The sequence below is a fragment of the Ambystoma mexicanum genome, chromosome 3p (assembly GCF_040938575.1).
Source record: "Ambystoma mexicanum isolate Mex_15411 chromosome 3p, UKY_AmexF1_1, whole genome shotgun sequence".
NCBI lineage: Eukaryota > Metazoa > Chordata > Amphibia > Caudata > Ambystomatidae > Ambystoma > Ambystoma mexicanum.
In genome coordinates this window covers 346959783-346978157 of record NC_090925.1, presented here as the reverse complement: position 1 = coordinate 346978157, position 18375 = coordinate 346959783, and the positions used below count along the sequence as shown (strand labels likewise).

The following is an 18375-nucleotide window of genomic DNA, read 5'->3' as shown; positions in this document are numbered from 1 at the left end:
GGAATAGTAACAAATAATTTGTCTTTCTGGAATTCAATACAATAATTGCTAGACTCTAATATTAAAAATTTCAGGTAAACTCCAGGGGGTGAGCCACTGATTAAGTCTGTTCTTAAACACCTCAAATTCACAATGCAGACAAAAACTTCCCAAAAAAAGCATTTAGAGTCGAATAATTTTGGACTATGTATTTTACTTTTGGCAAGGTGCAGTTGTATCATGTTTTTGTCTGCCGTGGTCTGTTACGATCACCACAAGACATTCCATCCCGGTGTCCTCAGTCACTTGACAAAATCCTTGTGCCTAAATTCTTGTGTTGTGTACAGTGTAGAAATGTTTGACCATAGCACATAAAGTGGCCCTTTATTTCATAGTGCCACAATGAATGCCTTGTTGTAATGGGTCTATCTTTCCAATCTGCATGGCATGCTGTTCAGGATGTTTGTTTGCATGTAACGAGAGCTTAGAGTACGGGATGCTGTGTGAGCCAATCTCTGAAGCTCCACGCATGCTTCACGTGTGGCAACTTTGCACCAGACCTGCACATGAACTGGCCTGCTGTTAAATCCATTACGAGTTTTAGGGTATCCACTACAGGGTGTAATTTGCTTTCTGACTGAGAACAGACATGTAATTGCTCATTTTACTATAGCTGGTAAGATAGCTATAGTCGGTAAGATAGCTCAGTGGATTGAGTGCTTGATGCAGCGATGTGTGTGTGATCAGCAGGTTGCAGGTTCGAATCCCAGCAAGGCCAACTCAGCCTCTCATCCTTCTGAGGTTGATAAATTAGTACTAACACAGGTTGGGTGATATTGTATGTATTTGTTCTATAAAAAGTGCGCAAGTGCGATATAATGACACATCATTATGATTTGGCCTTGGACGTCTGCTTGCATTCACAGTAATTGACAGTAATTTGGTAATATGGGCCTATACACACACTGATATATTAATATATATGGTGATCCATTCTTTTATGAAATGTATATCACATTACACCGAGATCGTAATCATATTTTCGTAGTGTACTTAGGAACAATGCTATTTGATGCCACTTCCTGTTTCGTCAAGGGGTGAAAGGTCGTGTTCCATCGCTTCCTGTGATTCACCTCTCAGTGGGGTCAAATGACATCACTTCCTGTGATGTCGTCAAGGGTCATGTGACATCACTTCCGCTATCACTGGCATTTCAGTGAAATGACGTCCCTGTAGTCTGTCCATTCCAGCTAGGACATTATCATACTAAACAGCCCCGATATCATAACTAATTTTAATCTTGCAATTAACCTTAAATAGTTTTTACTGTCTAAAGGTCGTTTGTGCTTTAAAATCGTACTGATGGTTGTTGGCCTTAAAAGTGGCAAACGTCTTATTGGGAAAATATCAGCTGTAAGTGTAAACATGAACAAATCACCAAATTCACCAAACACATCTAACAATCCAACAAACAGTATGTTTGAATGATAGAAGCGCTTCAGTGGGTACCATCTGAGAAACCTCCTAATCGGGATAATGTAACCACAACAACCACTGATTTGACATCTTCACAGGCTATACGAGTTGACGTTCAAGCACACATTCATCATCTCTCCCTTACATAACCCGATCCTCTCCCCTATTCATTGCACAAATGATTTAGATCCATTAGTGAATACGCCGGATATCAATGGCCTCTATGCAATTACTCATGTAGACCAGGGAGACGCTCTCAATTGTGCTGGAAATCATTTTGTGTCTGATGTTTCTATGTTGGCCCCAGTGGTCATGGCGGAATTGGGTAAGAGGGTAAGGTCATGTCGGAATTGGGTAAGAGGGTAAGACTATCATTAGGTCCTCCTACTACCTTGGTCAATAGATGAAATGTGCCTTTACAACAATGCAAGTACTAATACAAATGTCTTGGATGAACCTCAGTTTGCTATTATGTTGAATAACTACTCTTTTGACCTTCCAGAGTCAAGCTCTCCCATCAAATGGCTCATAGTTGCACAACAAGATAACTGTACCTCTACAAATGTCCCTATGGATGGCCAGTGCTCTTTTAAAAATGAGCCTTAACACACTAACGTCCAGAGGGAATCTCCAACAAACACATCCTCATCAAACATCAACAAGATTCGAATACTCCTGGCATGTACTTATTCCTGGTTCTAATAAGAATTCTAAGTTTGCTGGACAAGGGGCATGATGTAACCCATGAGATTCGGGAAGTTAAAACAACCTTTTCAGACATACTGGCTAAAATGTACAAATTGGGGGGAGGAGGGGTTTATTTTTGCGCAAGAGACCCAAATAAAAACTACACTTGAAAATAAAAACAATATAAAACATGTTCGGCATATCTCCAAAACCTGCCAAACTGACAAGATTTACACTTCTACTCAATCTTCTCAAAGAACATCCTTTAATTCTTCGCAAGTTTATTCTACACCGTTGAGAGAGAAGGTCATCCGGGGTTCTAATCAAGTCTCAGATGACACTCTCCAAGATCTGTGGGAAACTGTAAATACTAACTTGACCAAGAGTACTGAACTGGAACAAAATATAAAAGCATTGTAAGGGCAAGGATTAGTGTTGGCAAGATTGTATGTAGTACCCTTTGGGTGCACTACAACAACCCTGACCTCCTGCCAATAGGAACCCAGCCTTTGGTAGAAGTCTGTAGTACACAGGTTGGTAGCGCGATTGAGCAGCCAGGCTTCTTTCGAGAGGGGTCAATGTGAGCTGTAGGGAAGTTACACAGAGATTTACAGTTACAAGTATTAAAATAAACTCTTACACAAGGTTTCTTGATGAAAAAATTATTACATTTGTTTAACAGTCAGTTTGAGTAAGCCTTCTTAAGAAGGGGGCAATATAATGGCAACACACAAATACACTTCAAAATACACACTCTTAATATTTCTAAATCAATAATTACCCTTTTGGGATGGCACACAGACACTTCCTACACCCTCAGGTGACTTTAGTACCTAGGACACTGTGTACATTAATAGATCACTGTTAGAATTTAGAATCAGATTTAAGAGTTTGTCAAAGAGAAAGGTTATTAGGACAAAACAAGAGATCTCACAAATATTCTTAAAGCAGGAAAGTACTTTTGAAAAAACCCCAATGCAAATTTAGCAAACACTTTCCTGGGAGGAAGACTAAACACAATGTCAGAGGGAAGAAGAGTCATTCAGGGAGCCAGGCTAGGCCAAAGTCAATTGGGCAAAAGCTTTGGGGAGCTGAAGCACTTCAGAGGTACGTAAAAGTCTTGCAATGTTTTAGAAGTCTTTGTTGAAAGAAGAAATCAAAGTAGGGCCACAAGCTGTGTAGCCTTGTGCAGTAAAGAAGCTGTTGGCAACTCTACAGGACAACCATGACAGTTCTCAGCAGAGAACAAGTGAGGTTACACGACAAGAGGTAAGTTCACTTAGACTTTACAGTACCTTTGGTTAGAAGAAAAGGGCTTTGGCCGTCTTCTGTTCCTGTGCATCTCTGCAGAACCCATGTTCCTGGGCCTCAATTGTGGTGACAAGAGGGAGGACGTCTGGAGGACTCCTGCACTGCAACGGGACGGTCAGTGACAGAAAAGGACCAACTTCTATTCAGTGGCACTTCGCGGTTACAGCTCCTAGCATCTAAGAAAATAGCAGCACTGTGGACTCATGGCTGTCGAGATGGGCTTTCCTTGCATCTGGGGTCGAGCACTCTGTTGAGGTGGCGCAGGCTCGTCAGTCCTGCTTCCTGGGAGTCCGGAGGATCTTCCTCAAGCTCTTGGCCAACTTAAAAGCAACGCACACAAACTGGCTATTCGGTTCCAGCAACAACTGCAGCGGAATTTCAACGAGCTCCGAGAGGATGTCCAGGTGGCTTACTTTGGAGTTGATTGGCTTCACCGGGCATACCAACGGTCCAGGAGTTGCAGCAGGCATCTCTTCCAAGTTCTTCTTCGGATTCCTTCGTCCAGTGGTCGTTTCTGCCTTCCAAGCCAAAAAGCCTCGCCTTTTATGCAGGTGTCTCCCATTCATTCCAGTCTAGCTGTCAGTCACCCAGCAGGGTGGCTGTCCTTGCCGGACAGCCAGCCGGCCAAACTAAGAGTGCATTTCTGTCTCCTAGGAGACAGAGCACAGGGAGTTTCAGGCACCTCCCTCACTTCCTGCCCCTGCCAGTCACATTGGAGCCAGAGGTGGACTTCACTCGTGAACCCCGCCAAAGGCAAAGCAAACAAAAGGGACCAAACCTGGTTTGGCACGGAGAGTAAATCTCAAGAAGGACCTTTCCACAAAGAAATGGCGCAAAAAGAATATGGGGCCATTTTGACAAAAATGGCCCCCCTTGGGTGCTTTCCTGCAGCTGCGAATGCAGCCCACAGTAAATGCACACCATGGTAGTTAAAAGTAAACCACTGCCACCAGCCATTCATCGAGGAAAGGGTAACAAACATGTTACATGAGAAGCTAGACAAAGGGCATACTAAGTAACCCCTCCAGCATCCTATTGTAAGATAGTGTGTGCTGGGTCTAGAAAGTTACAATGCAAGTAAAGTCAATTTCACTTCACTGCTCTTGGAAGCAGTAGTTTATCCAAAAGAAGGTATTTATTTAAACCTTGGGGAAATCTGGAAGACTTCCCTGTGTCACTGCACTGAAGGTGCAGTGTGACAATATAAAAGATGATGCCTATGGAGTTTGTCAGACTCCACAACCAAAAGAAACAGTGTTCAAATCACATTAAAATACACGAGATAGTGTCTAAAAGGGTCTCACTCTTTCCAGGTTAAAAATTCAAGTCCTCAAAATCCAGCAAAGTTGCTGGGGGTCTCGAAGGTGGAGAGGAATTATTCTCCCCAACACTTTGCCAATAATGATTCTCAGTGCAAATTCCACTCACAACAAGTGAAGAGGTTGCAAGATATGATCTCGATGCCCCCCAACAGTCCTTCACCTTTGACCGATTTCATAGAACAAATGCATAGAACAGTTGAACAGAAAGTGATGAATAAATCCTCATCTTCACCTGTGACACAAAATGTCCACGTCACCCAAGACTTTCTTCTCTCATAGAATAAAGCGTAAAGAGCTTAGAGCTAAGAAAAGAAGAGCTAATAGGAATAAGCAAACTGACTTGTTATCTAAGAAATCTAAAAATAGGCAACCAATAAAAATATCGGTTCATAACTCCACTGTTAAAAACCTATGTAATTTATCCAAAGATGATGAGAGTATAGATCTCCATCAGAAACATGAACAAAAGAAAAATCATACACAAAACATTGTGGATGTGACTGGTAAAGATACCAATGACAACCGTATCACCAATCAGACAGGTTTTTGTCTGGAATTTTACTCAATGCAGTAGTGGCTAATGCACAAGAGCAATCGTGCATTCAGTCAGTAGACTCAATGGGCCTGATTCACAGAAGTGTTTTATAATGGCGCAATCCCATTGAGAAAAGCTCTGGGAATCAGTCTAATCTAAATCTCATCTAAAGTCTTTTCCATCCCAATTCTTAAAGATCTTGAAAACATCATTCAAGAATATGCAATTTTGTCCTGATTTCAGATAGGCTTTTTGAACAGCATGGGCACTGCAATAAATGCAACTATCTTGGCTCATCTGCTTGAAACAGTCAAAAAGTCCCAAATTGGGTCCGTTTACATGGCATCGCTTATGTGACCTCAGCATTTGATTCTGTTATTCGTGCCACTTTATGGCAAAAATTTGCAACCTAAGGTATTTCTGCCTATTTAATTTAGCTCATATCATTGCTACATCAAAATACAAGTTATCGTGTGCATATTAACCAGGAAGGTTCATTAACAGATGCCATCCCCACGTTTATTGGTGTCAAACAAGGATGTAATTTGGCATCAACCTTGTTGAATCTCTACTTGAGGGACCTGGATGAGATTGTGCAAGACCATAGAACTTTTCCTGTCAGATTAGGTAAATTACACATTAATTGGCTGGCGTTCACCAACGATTTAATATTCTTTGGCAGAACCCCATATGGACTTCAAACCAAACTTCAGATCTTTAGGGTTTACGCACAAACACAACCTACAAGCAAATGCAGAGAAATCAAAGTTTGTAGTACTTGCAGGCCGAAAAAGATAAAAAAATACGGACTTGGTCGTTGGGAGAAAATGTGATTGAACGAGTCTCTCAACTGCGTTACCTTGGGTATAATCTTTTTGACACCGCTTCTGTAACAATGTGGAGGACCATGCTAACATGCAAACTCAGGCCGGTTCTTTCTCAGATGAAAACTTTGTATAAAAATCTTTGCAAATTCTCTCTATTACCAGCAATTGAATTTTACAACTTCAAACTCGAATTATATGGTCTGGATATGTGTCTCTTTGACATGAGTGAATTCTTAAACTGCATTCGGGGTGCCTATGGAAAGAGACTTTGGGTTTCACAAAATCGTTGCCGAATGTAATCAGGCATGAACTGGGAATTTGCTCATCTAAATATCTATGGAGATTACTACTTAACTATTTCAAATGTATTAATCCTCTTAGAAACTCTTTATATGAAGACCTAAAAGGCATGTTACGGGATGCTCCTCCTCCATTTATAACCATATTTTGTGAAAGAATGCAAATCCTCCTGGTTAAGATTGGTGCACAAGAACAGGACTAAATACACGCCCAGACAGTGTGAAAAAAAGCTTTACACTTACGACTGGTCTTGCACAATGAATGCATTAGGTAATTACAGCTTGCATCAGGAATATGCTTGCTTTGCATTGAACAAATCAGAACGTTGTGCATACTTACAACTGTTTCCTTGCAACAAAGCACGAGAGCTATACATGAGGTTTAAATTCAATCATTTTCGAACTAGAGAGCGGATGAAAGATTGGGATCCACTGGTGATAAGGGGCGGTAACACTATGTGTCGATTCTGCTCCAATAAAAACCAAACTGAAAATCTCAAACGTCTCATCATCACATGTCCCCACTTTGAATCAGTTAGGATGAAAACGTTTGGCACTGAGAACGTTGGTTACACCGAATATTCAAGACATTTTCTTTGGATGAGATGTATGTGGGAGAAAATAATGTTAGTTGTTGCCCTCACCCGTTTTCTGACGATCAATATGGAACTGATACCGATTGTAATTTAGTAAGAGTGACTACGTTTAACTGTGTGGGCCAAATGAAAATCATAACTCTGTATTATACAATGTCAACTCTTGTGTTGTGATTATATTAGTATGCAGGTTTTATTTTGCCATTGGATATACACAGATTTGAACATGGCATTATGGGAAATGGTTTAGTATATTGGTTTCAAGATACATCAATTAGATGCTTTTCTATGTAAAATGTACGACATTTGTTTTAACTAAAATTAGGAAAGTTTTTGTACAAACCAAATGCAAATAAAAAAGAATTAAAAATCTGTGTTGCTTGAAATCTAGCCTGCCCAATTGTATTGAGCTCTACCAAATAATTCAGAGGGTTTATATACTGAGCCACCACACAGGACTCTCCCTTCCCTTTTCAACAGAAACCTTCTAAAAATGTCCAGAGTGCCCAGCGCCAGGCATCTTTGGGCTGTCAATAACCCATGCTCCAAAAAGCGTTCTATAAAAACCCCAGTCACCTTTCATGTGACTAGTTGACATGGAGTGACTAGTTAACATGGAGTCACAGAAATTAAGTGTCCTAAAATTGTTCTCGCATACCATCTGTTGGAGCAGTTTTGTAATGTCTTTAAGCAGCGAACATTTCCCCATTCGAGGCCGCTAGCATCCAGTTGCACTTATAGAAATAACATTTAACACCAAACAGCCTAATAATCACAAAAAAATGAAATTTAAAAAAAAAGTTAAAATATATGACTACAAAAGCAATCCTCCTGGTCAAAAAGCACTGCACATTGCTGGTAGACAAGAAACTTATTGAGTCTTACAAGGTAAATACTAGTTGGTCTGGGAGGGGGCTCTAAAAGAAGATGTTCAGTCTGGGAAGTTGAAAGAGACCTCAAGACCCTGGTATGTTTGGGATGAGCAGAGATGGTGTTTGGTGAGGAAAAGAGGTATCAAAGTGAATGTCCCAGGAATGGTCTGCCTGCAGGTATAAGACCCAGACTGCCTGGGCGGCAGAACATCCAAGAGATTTGTCTGCGTCTATGTGGAAGAGTTCAAGGCACGAGAAATAAGGGCAGTGAAAGCAGGCTTAAGATTGTGGACGAATTTTGAAAACAATTAGCTTGTAGTTCTTTTAATTCTGAATCTGCATGCCTCATGACCCAACACTAAAAACTTTAAGACAAGGGGAATTCACATACCTGGGATCACTATATCGCCAAGACCCAACATGGCAAAATTATTGGCCTGCAGCCCCTTTTCCAGCAAGTCCTGAGGGAAAACCACTGTACGCGAGAAAAAGAGAACATAGGCATCAAAAGTGGAAGCAATAGGGACAAGGAGTGGAGGCATTAATTATTTGATTGGCAAGGCAGGAGGAGAGACAATGATGGACAAAGCAAGCAGAGATAAACAAGACAGAAGTCTAGGAATGGTCCAGAGCATATGGAGGAACAGTTTGGAGGGAAAGGGGGGGGAGCAAGAGTTACAACAACAATGGCTTCACAATGTGATAAAAAAACAGTAAGGCAAAAAGAAGACATGCTGGGGAACCTAATGCGCTAGGGCAGAGAATGCAACAAAACCACAAACAGGATAAGTGGGGAGGGGAGGCCAAAGAGGCCAAGTGTACTGAGAGGTGGAAGAGGAAGAATGAAAACATGAGGTAAAATGTGAATGACAGGTCACTACTAAGATGGAGTGGATTGTGGGTAAAAGGGAATAACATGGAGAGAGGTACTCACACTTAATTGGTGCTTCAAAGGATTTGGCAACTGTGACCATGACGTTCGTACCAAAAACCTAACAAAAATAATATAAAAGTTGAACAAATTATTTATACAGAAATGCAATTAGTCCCCACTTACCACATCTTTTTCAACTTGTCTTTGACCCAACTACAGAGTTCATGCTTCCAACTGCGGACCCAGCAGGCTTCACTGTACCATTAACTATCAGCCTCAGTAGGTGAAGTTAGAAAAATTGCGATCTAGAGAGCGAGCAGCAGGACTGTGCCAATGATGCAATGTCAGGTAGAAAGGGGTCACAGGGAAGTAGAAAGGATTACAGTTTAGGGCAGCCATGGATGGGTGTCTTTACATTTGCATGATCTCTGTGCACTGGCAAATCTTTGCCACATCCACCATTATCGAGATCTACTAATATGCAATCAGTTGCATGAGCACATGGTTAGGACAGTTTTTCTGAAGTTCAACTAAGGGCTTAGTAAAACCAGACAACTGAGCCAGTACAAAACTCCACTCTTAGCAGAAAGCTGTACCACCCGAGTATAATGGTAGCGTAGACCGAGCAGCCAGACTTATCGTAGAAGGGGGAGAGGGCTTTAGGAAGGTACACAGAACTTGTAGATTACCAAAGGTTCAAGAGAAACGAACAAAATTATAAAAAAAAATATAAAAAGGTTTTATTATAAATACTGTTAGGCCAAGTTAAGTCTTGGGGCAAGTACTGGTTATGGTCATAAACATTATAAAAACAACACAATGCGTGAAGGTCCACAGACCAAAGCATAAACCTTCTGAATAACTAACAGTAATTCTTTATTTCTCCAACTTTATTAACTAAAGATTTTGATGGACTGCTTGAATCCACAGTTTTACACAAAGGGATGGTTTTTTGTGTGTTTGGTTCAACAAAGAACCTTTACAAATTATCAAAGCAGAGAAAGAAAAAAAAAAAAAAAAACAAGAAATAGAAACAAACTACTTATTACAGAATAGTAACTTAGCCGTTGTCAGGCTGATTCTAGAATCCCATCACTCCCACAGACCACTAAAATTCAAACAATTTTACAGACTTAATACTCGTACCACCGTTGATGTTAAAGCAATCTCTTGCCCAGAGATTAATTTGTTTCAAAAATATTCTGCAGTAATTCCCCTCCTCACAAACTACAAATCTCCTAAATTAGTCTAAGCATACATTCCATGTTCCCTCACACTCCATCAGAAGGTGCCTTAATGTTTGATTTGACCGAGTATCACAAAGTTTACATAGCTTCTTGGCACTTTCTCCTTGATCCCGTCTTGCCAGAACCTCAACACCGTGGACCAAATTTAACCTTATCCTCAGAAAGATGTTTCTCACCAACCCATCCGGGAATTTTAATAGGTAACATGAGAGACAATCCGGTTTTTCTGCTGAGAGGAAAGGGTTATTTGGAAACGATTGCCTTACTTTCACGATCTTTTCAATCCAATCAAAGATTTCTAGTTTTCGCTTAACCTTTAAATGGTTGGTTCAAGCATATTCTTGGATTTGATATACGAGATGCTGTTCTAAATGAAGCTGGCAAAAACGAACAGTAATTCTAAGGAAGTCAGACCTTATCAAACACTTTTATTATACCTATTAATGGGGAGTAAAACTATCTGTTATTTTTAGATTACTTTACAGTAAGTCAAGGGAAGTAGACCCCGTCTGTCATGCAGTGACTCACAGTTAAAGGGATGGTCTAGTAAATTTTTTTATTTAAAAAATAGATAGGCAACATAAAAAAAAAATAGATAGGCAACAGCGTTTTACAACACAACGTTGTATTTATGTTTGCGGTCGCTTCAAAAGCGACCGCAAACATAAATACGTTTTTAAAGCTGCGGTTTTATTTCTAAGTTTTCCGGGCTCCTCCAGCCCGGAAAACTTAGAAAAATAACCGCAGCTAGTGCTTATTTAAAAAAAAAAAAAAAGCACTTACCGAGATTCAGCTGCAGCTTTCCTGCTCTGGTCTCCGGTCCCCGTCCTCTGCCTACAGCACTAATGAAGGGAAAGCCACCCAGCGGTAGCCTTTGTTTACTACAGCTGGCTGGCTTTTCCTTCATTAGTGCCGCAAAAGCAAAAGCCAGCACAGGAGGGCCTCCATTTCACAAAATGGATGCGCCCATGTGCTTGCTTTTGCGAATTTTGAGCTTGAATAGCTCAAAATTTTACATAGGAAGTTTTAAAACAGAGAATGCTAGTATTTTTTTTTATGTTGCCTACCTATTTTTTAAATAACATTTTTTACTAGACCATCCCTTTAAAGAATCACTTTAGTAAACCAATCCTGTTACCAGTATACCTTACTGAATAGTGGAACACAAATTCCCCGAACAGTATAAACCTGTAACTACATTCAGGATAGAAGACCTTATGGTGTAATAGACAATTACAGTTGCTGTTCAGATCAGTGGAACACAGACTCAGGCAGGCAATACCTTTCTACACTAATTTAGGATTGCACCAGGCAGACCAAGGTCAGCTATACCTACAGGACACCAAGAATGGCACACCGCTATGCTAGGCAGATAAAACCTAAGGGTGCAATATACTATTACAGTTGCTATTCAGATCAGTGGAACAGAGCGCAAGGTAAGCAATAAGTAACTTATTTTAGGATGTCACACAGCTATTCAAGGTAAGTAAAACCTGCGGCAGACTTATTCTAGACAGGCTATACAGGAGGTCAGGTGAAGCAAGACCCAGTTGGTATACTTTTACATTTATATCCTAAAACAAATAATAAAGTGAAGCCACCAGTATTACTTTTGGGAAGAGGCACAACCAATTTACAGGTGAGTAGAATAACCTTACATATACTTTTCAGAATGGCAAAACACATTCAAGGCAAGTAAGAACTTTTGCAACTGCTCACTCTCAGAGTGACAGTTACCAACCAACTCTTTCGCAAGTATGTACACTTTTAAACACTTGTCATCTTTTCTAGGCAAAAGGCCCACACTTAGTCGTTCCCTATTCTTGAAGCAGGAGTGTTCTCAGTGGCAGAAGGTGGGGTTCACTAGGTCTCTAGTGTCCAACAGACAGGTCATGATAGGCACAGTAGCAGCAAAAGTCAGAGTTCCTAAGGAAGACTGTTCAAACAAGTACGTATTTCACTTTCGAGTAGTTGAAAGGGTCCAGGGACTTCTGTGAGGACACCCTAGGAATCCAGCAGTGGGCCTGGGTAAACTGGATGATGACTCCCAACAGGAAACACCCCAAAGCTATACAGAAATCACACAGGTGCAAGTTAAGTAAATACCCCAGACAACACAGTACCTCAGCAAAGAAGAAGAGTTTGCAGCTGGGGTGACATCAGGATTTGCATCAAAAAACCCAGTCGAATTCCTGGTCGTCAAAACTGGACACTGGAAGGGAGGATAGCACAGGGGCATGCAGAGCAACAGAGGTTCGAATCCCGGATCCGTGCTTAGAACTCCGGTATAAAGCGGGTTACAAAAAAAACAATTAAATAAAATTCAATTTTGAAATCGGGAGCTATGGGGAGGCTGCAGGCAAAATTGTCATAGCAATGATAAATCTTCCTCACCTGTGTCAACCCCAGAACATTTTGTTTTACTGGTGGATTATTTTCCCTATACCTCAGTGAGTGGGAACCTTTTTCCACACCCACAGATCCTTTTCCTCTTCTTATGGGTTCCATTTTTAAGACTCTCCATATTGTCTTGTTAATTTTATCCTCCTTGACAGAACTACAGTTCAAAAAGGATATTGTATCCTCTCTAAACTTTATGTAGGACGACCAGCGCACCCCACCATATGTGGAGTGCTGGGGAGCTTTCTCATTTTTAACTGGAACATTTCTGTCACAGGACCAAGCTTACCTTGAGTGGCTGGTGGCAGTGAACCTTTTTCCTAAGTCAGTGCACCTTTACAGCTGGCTGTTTTTACAGCTACGGTAAAGGCACCCAAGGGTGTCCATTTTACCAAAATGGTCGGTCTTCTTTATTCGCCATTTTAGTGTTACTTATCCCTTCTTGTTCCTTCCCCAGACCTCCAGGGTGGGAAAATCCTTTGTGCCAATGTTATCTTTGGCCAGAGACCTCGGTCAAGCCTGCCCAGGCTTCAGGGTGTTTGTGAAGGCAGGAAGCGAGGGAGAAGTCCAAAACTCTGCAGCCCTTTTGTCTTCCGGCCTGACTGAGAATGCAGTTCAAACTGGGGCTACCTGTCCTGAAAGGACCATCAACTCCCCAAGTTTGAATGTTGCATGTCGGTTTGATTGGTTGTGTTCCTGCATAAAAGTCCAATCCTGGAAGCTTAAGAAGTAGCCGACCACTGGACCTGAATCGGAAGAGTAAGATGATGAAGAAAACGTGGCTGAGAATTTCCAGTGACCAGAGAGCCTGATGTGTAACCCGAGCCTGCTGTTACCTCTTCATTCCAAGCGACATGGGAATGCAATTTCCTGCGATTCTAGAAACTAACAATGAAGATTGCCCATGCTAACTGCACTGGTCGGTCTTGATTCTATTAAAGACAAGGAGGCGAGCATTATGCTTAACTCTTTAATTTGCCACCAACACAGCAATTCAAATTTTAATAAACTTTTTTCAAAACAAATGTTTCTTTTGCTTCCAGTAAAAAATCTTTAGTTTAAAAGTTTGTCTTTTCCTTCTAGAGGCTCTCCACTGATCTCCTACAAGTTCCATGAGCCTCCTGGTAAACAGTAGTCCTTCCTGCACCAATCCGGCGTCTGACCCTCCTATAAGGACTACCAGCCCAAAGGTCCCTTCCTCTTTCTTTGTCTACAGTAAGTCTCAAGTCAGTATAACGTTCTAACTTTAACATTTCCTTCTCGAGGCAACTGTGATTACAACTTGCTACCAAACAGGTTCAATGGGACAACTGGTGTCACTTCCGCTCGTGATGATTTCATGCGGGCTTCTGTTCATCTCCTGGAAGACACCCAAAAAGGACGTAAGGGAGGGAATGCGATGCTCTGCCACCATTTAATCAGTTTCATAACCTTCAACAGTGCACATCTTATATGTATACTTCGCATTCATTTGGGTGGGATATAATGCTTGCCTCCTTGTCTTTAATAGAATCAAGACTGACCAGTGCAGTTAGCATGGGCAATCTTCATTCTATGACAAGACGGAGGCGAGCATTATGCTTGTTCAAAGCTCTGTACCACCCTACTAGCCATTTCTGAGACTGGCTTGAAATAGAAAGTCTTAAAAGTTGATTCTGAGGACCAATCAGCTGCTTTCATGAAGTCTTGTAAAGACACGCCTACTGAAAAAGCCCTAGAAGCCATCGCAGCCCTGACAGAATGAGCACCAAAAAGGGTTCAATCTATGCCTGCCCACTGCATAACCTTTCACCCATCTAGCAATTGTCGCTGTAGCTATAGCATGATGGGGCTTCCTACGTGCATTTAGCAATTGAGTGACGCCTTGCGGCCTAACTAGCGCTGTTGCGTTCTCGTAGTCTTTAATGCATTGCGCAACGCATAGCTTTTTGTTTTCGGGGAAATAGGGATAGGAAATCACTCTGGAGTCAGATTTCGTTCTTTGCACAATAGTAAACGCAATCCCTTCCGGATAGAAGATCTTTCCATCTATCTCGAATGCTTTTACATCTGAAACTCTCGGCATGCCGTCAGACAGAGCAAGCCGTCAGACAGAGCAACATCACCAATTTCCCTGAAAGCTGCGACCTGGATAGTTGACCGTTCTCTGGCCATCTCATAAATAACTGTAGGACATCACGAACATCCCATAGGGAAGAGTATTTGGGTTCTGGCGGCCTCTTCAGCCTAATACCCCTCAGCAACCCGTGTACCGCTGGATGTTCTCCCACTGGAGCTCCTTCCACTCTGTCATGTCCTGTGGATAGAGCGGATCTATAGACCCCTAAGGTCCTGTAAGCACAGCCCTCGAGATTTGTCTGCTAGGAAGTGAAGTACGTGTACTACAGGTGCTGAAATAGGATCCAACTGCAAGTTTGCGCACCATCCCGCCCAGGCATCCCATGCCGAACTATGCGCCCAGGAATCTCTGATGCAGTCTGCAGCGATCTGCGAAATTCCTGGCAGTTCCCATCTTCTCCTGAAATTCTGCATGCTATGAGATGCAGGGAGCCCGCCTCCACTAGAGGGTGATATTGGCCGGACGGGCTGAGGAGGAGGTCTGGGCGATGAGGGATCCTCCTCCGAAAAACCGAGGAAAGTTCCATCACTACTGAAAACCAAGGCTGAGATTTCCAAAGGGGGACCACTAGTACTAGCTCCGCTTGGTCTCTGCGCACCTTCGCTAGAAGTCTCGTGATCATTATGAAAGGTGGAAATGCGTAGTGAACTGCCCCTGTCCACGACTGTAGGAACGCGTCTGTTCCCGCTGCACCCGGGTCCATCCCCCAGCTGAAGTTATTGGGAATCTGTGCATTCAGCCTGGATGCAAACAGATCCGTTTGTAGGGGACCCCATACTCGGTTTAACTTGTGAAAGACTTGGGGCAACAACTTCCAGTCGAGTGTTCCAGTCTGCTATGCTTTTCAGATCTCCCGGCAGATACTCTGCCGCAACTGCTATCCGATGCTGAAGGCAATAGTGCCAGAAGTCTTTTGCTAGCTCTGCCAGCATCTTTGATCTGGTGCCTCCCAGCTTGTTTATGTAACGCACTGCGGAGACGTTGTCCATCTTTAGCAGCACGGAGCACTTGACTCTGTCCTTGGTGAAAGTCTGAACTGCGAACAAGCCTGCTAATAGTTCGAGGCAGTTTATGTGCAGTTGTAACTCGTTCTCTGACCATTTTCCTCCGGTCTCGATCTGACCGCATCTTGCCCCCCCCCCATCCTGCTCTGCTAGCATCGGATTCTATTTTGAGCTCTGGAACATCGCGCGACCGTTCCAGGCTTCCATGTTTTGCAGCCACCAGTGGAGCTCTGAGATTGCTTTGCTGTCTAAGGTTATCAGTTGATGGTAACCCAGCCCTCCTTGTAAATGTCTGGTCTTGAGCCTCTGAAGGGCTCTGTAATGCAGGGGCCATGGGAAGATGGCCTGAATGGAAGCTGCAAGAAGGCCTACAATCCTGGCTAGATATCGAAGAGAGAGGACCTTCTTCGCTAGGGCTGTCTTGATTTCCTCCTTTACCGCTCTCACTTTCTGAGTCGGGAGCTCTAGAGTCGCTTTCACCGTGTCTATGGTGAACTCCAGGAAATCAACTATTTGCACTGGCTGTAATTGAGACTTGTCGAGATTCACCAGAAACCCCAGAGAAGATAGTAAGGTGAAAACCTAACGCACATCGTTGACTAGAGAGCATTTGTTCTGATTTAGGATCAGAATATCGTCCAGATAGATTATGATCCGAATACCTCTTTCCCTTATAGCTGCTGCTACTGGCCTCATCAGTTTGGTGAAGGCCCATGGGGCTGAGGCGAGATCGAAAGGAAGGCATTTGAAGAGCCACACCTCCTTGTTCCAGCGGAAACGTAGGTATCTGCGGTGGGCTTCTGCTATAGGCACTGTAAGATACGCATCTTTCAGATCCAAGCGTGCTAGCCAATCTTTTTCTCGCAACAGGTCTCTGAGAGGATGGATTCCTTCCATCTTGAAATTATTGTACTTTAGCCATTCGTTTAGATTTTTTAGATTGATAACTGGACGGATCTTTTCTTTCCTGCGCACAAGAAACATATTGCTTACAAACCCCGGGGAAAACTGCATCTCGTGTTCTATCGCATTCTTCTGGAGAAGCTTCGCTAGTTCGCTCTGAAGAAGCGCTGCATCATGTACCGATAGGTGCATCGGTTGCCCGCTTTTGGCATTGAAAGGGGTCGCCTAGAAGATCTATGCGCAGGCCTGCTACGGCGTCTAAGACCCAAACATTGCTGGATAATGCATGCCAAGCGCTCAGAAACGGTAGGGTCCTGCCCCCAACTTGCACATTCGAGGTATTCACCGCCAGTGGCTCCTGCATGTCTGTAGGCTCCTCTGTGCCTGCGACCTCTTGGAAACCTCGTTCTTGTGGGGAAAAAGGCATCTTGCCTTTCCTCCCAGTATTGTGCTCTGTTTCCTTGGGGCCTGCGGTGAAATGAATATCGACCGGACGCTCGGCCCCTTTGGCTTCCGGTCCCTGAAAAAACACGTCCTGGGAATATTCTTTTAATGGAGCTTTGAGCTTTTTCGAGGGCTGAATAAGTTCTCATGAATTGCGACATCTCTTTCGCGAAAGCTTCACAAAAAGCAGACCTTTTGCTCCTTGCCCCGCTTCATAAGGCGCTAAGTCGCTTAATTTAGAGTCAATTTTCAGGAGCACTCCCCTTCTCTCAGAAGAGAGGGCGCAGTTGGCATTGCCCAAGAAACACATGGCCCTTTGCGCCCAGTTAGCTAGAACTATAGGGTCTATGGGGTTTCCAGTGTCTTTGGCTTTCTCAGCCAGATCCATAATTTTCGCCAGTGGGCCTGCTAAGTCAAGCACCTTGGCATGGCACCCTTTCCACGTTCTATCCACGCCCTTTCTGACATCTTTGGAAACTTTTGTTACAAAGGTAACCATTTTCGGGTCCAGATTGGGGATCTCGGATAACTTGTCCGGGAGGTCTGGGCGAGGACATTCTACTCTCATGCGAGATCTCACTTCTCTATCCAGCGGTTTGCGTATATGTTGCACCATGTAGCGCGCTACCTTCGGGGAGGGAATCCACTCAGTGGATTTTGGGTGCCTAATGGCCTCCGGATCGAACATATCGTTCGTGTCTTCCTCCTGGTCCAGAATTTCTTCCTCTCCTGCCGCGGGGTGCCCTGGAGAGTCATCTTCCTCTCCCCCTTCATTATCGGGCGAGTAGCCCTCGTCTATATCCCCTGTATTACTCATCCCTGGGGCAGAGGGTCTGGGCTGGCATTCTGTTGATTTTGCCAGGAAGGCCTTTTTTAATCTTGCGACGGGATCGTCTGCCTTGTGGGGGTCCTGGTTGACCCTCCTTTCCTTGCTGGGGGGGGGGGTCAAAGAGTCCTTGCTCTTCCGAGCCTTACACCCCTGTTCAACCCCACTATGAGGGTGTCCGGTCGACAGGCCTTCGCCTGGGCTAAGCGACCTCTTTTTCCTAGGCGATGTCTGCTCTTTTTGTAGTATCCATACTTCAAGCACTTCAAGTCTCTGAGCAATAGGTTGCACTCCTTCAGAAACCGCTAGAGATAGGGATTCTCCCAATACTTTGTTAAAGCTGAGAGACTGCTCAGTTTCCTGGAGAGAGGGTTCCTCCTCCCACTCTTCCTCTGTATATTCAGGAGTTGTGGAGTGCTCCCCTTCATAGCGGGCCATAATTGTCCTTGTGTTAGCAAAGCTAACGTTCTTTGAGTCGACTGTAATGGATTAAGCCCACGGAATGAGGCAGCTATATAGCTGCAGGCCTTCTGGAGACACGTGAAGTGCAGCCTTCCTATTTTTATTTTTTTTTGCTAATTACTGCTGTTATCTATGCGATTTTGACGCGGAGCACGTGGTATCAACTCGATTATATATACATTTTTTTTTCTT

The 18375-nt window shown here is 43.2% G+C and overlaps 1 protein-coding gene across 2 annotated transcripts in view; it reads right to left on the bottom strand.

Moving 5' to 3' along the window:
* Positions 1-18375, bottom strand: part of HM13 (histocompatibility minor 13) — a 381463-nt gene that overhangs the window by 225914 nt on the left and 137174 nt on the right. For both annotated transcript variants that reach the window (XR_011304252.1, XM_069650965.1), the window contains exons 7-8: positions 8839-8896; positions 8296-8379 (exon numbers count right to left, since the gene is read on the bottom strand). Coding sequence is in view for 1 of the 2 variants with exons in the window: in XM_069650965.1 (XP_069507066.1) it covers positions 8296-8379; positions 8839-8896 (142 nt within the window). In the remaining variant the exon portion in view is untranslated. The remainder of the gene's footprint in view (positions 1-8295; positions 8380-8838; positions 8897-18375) is intronic.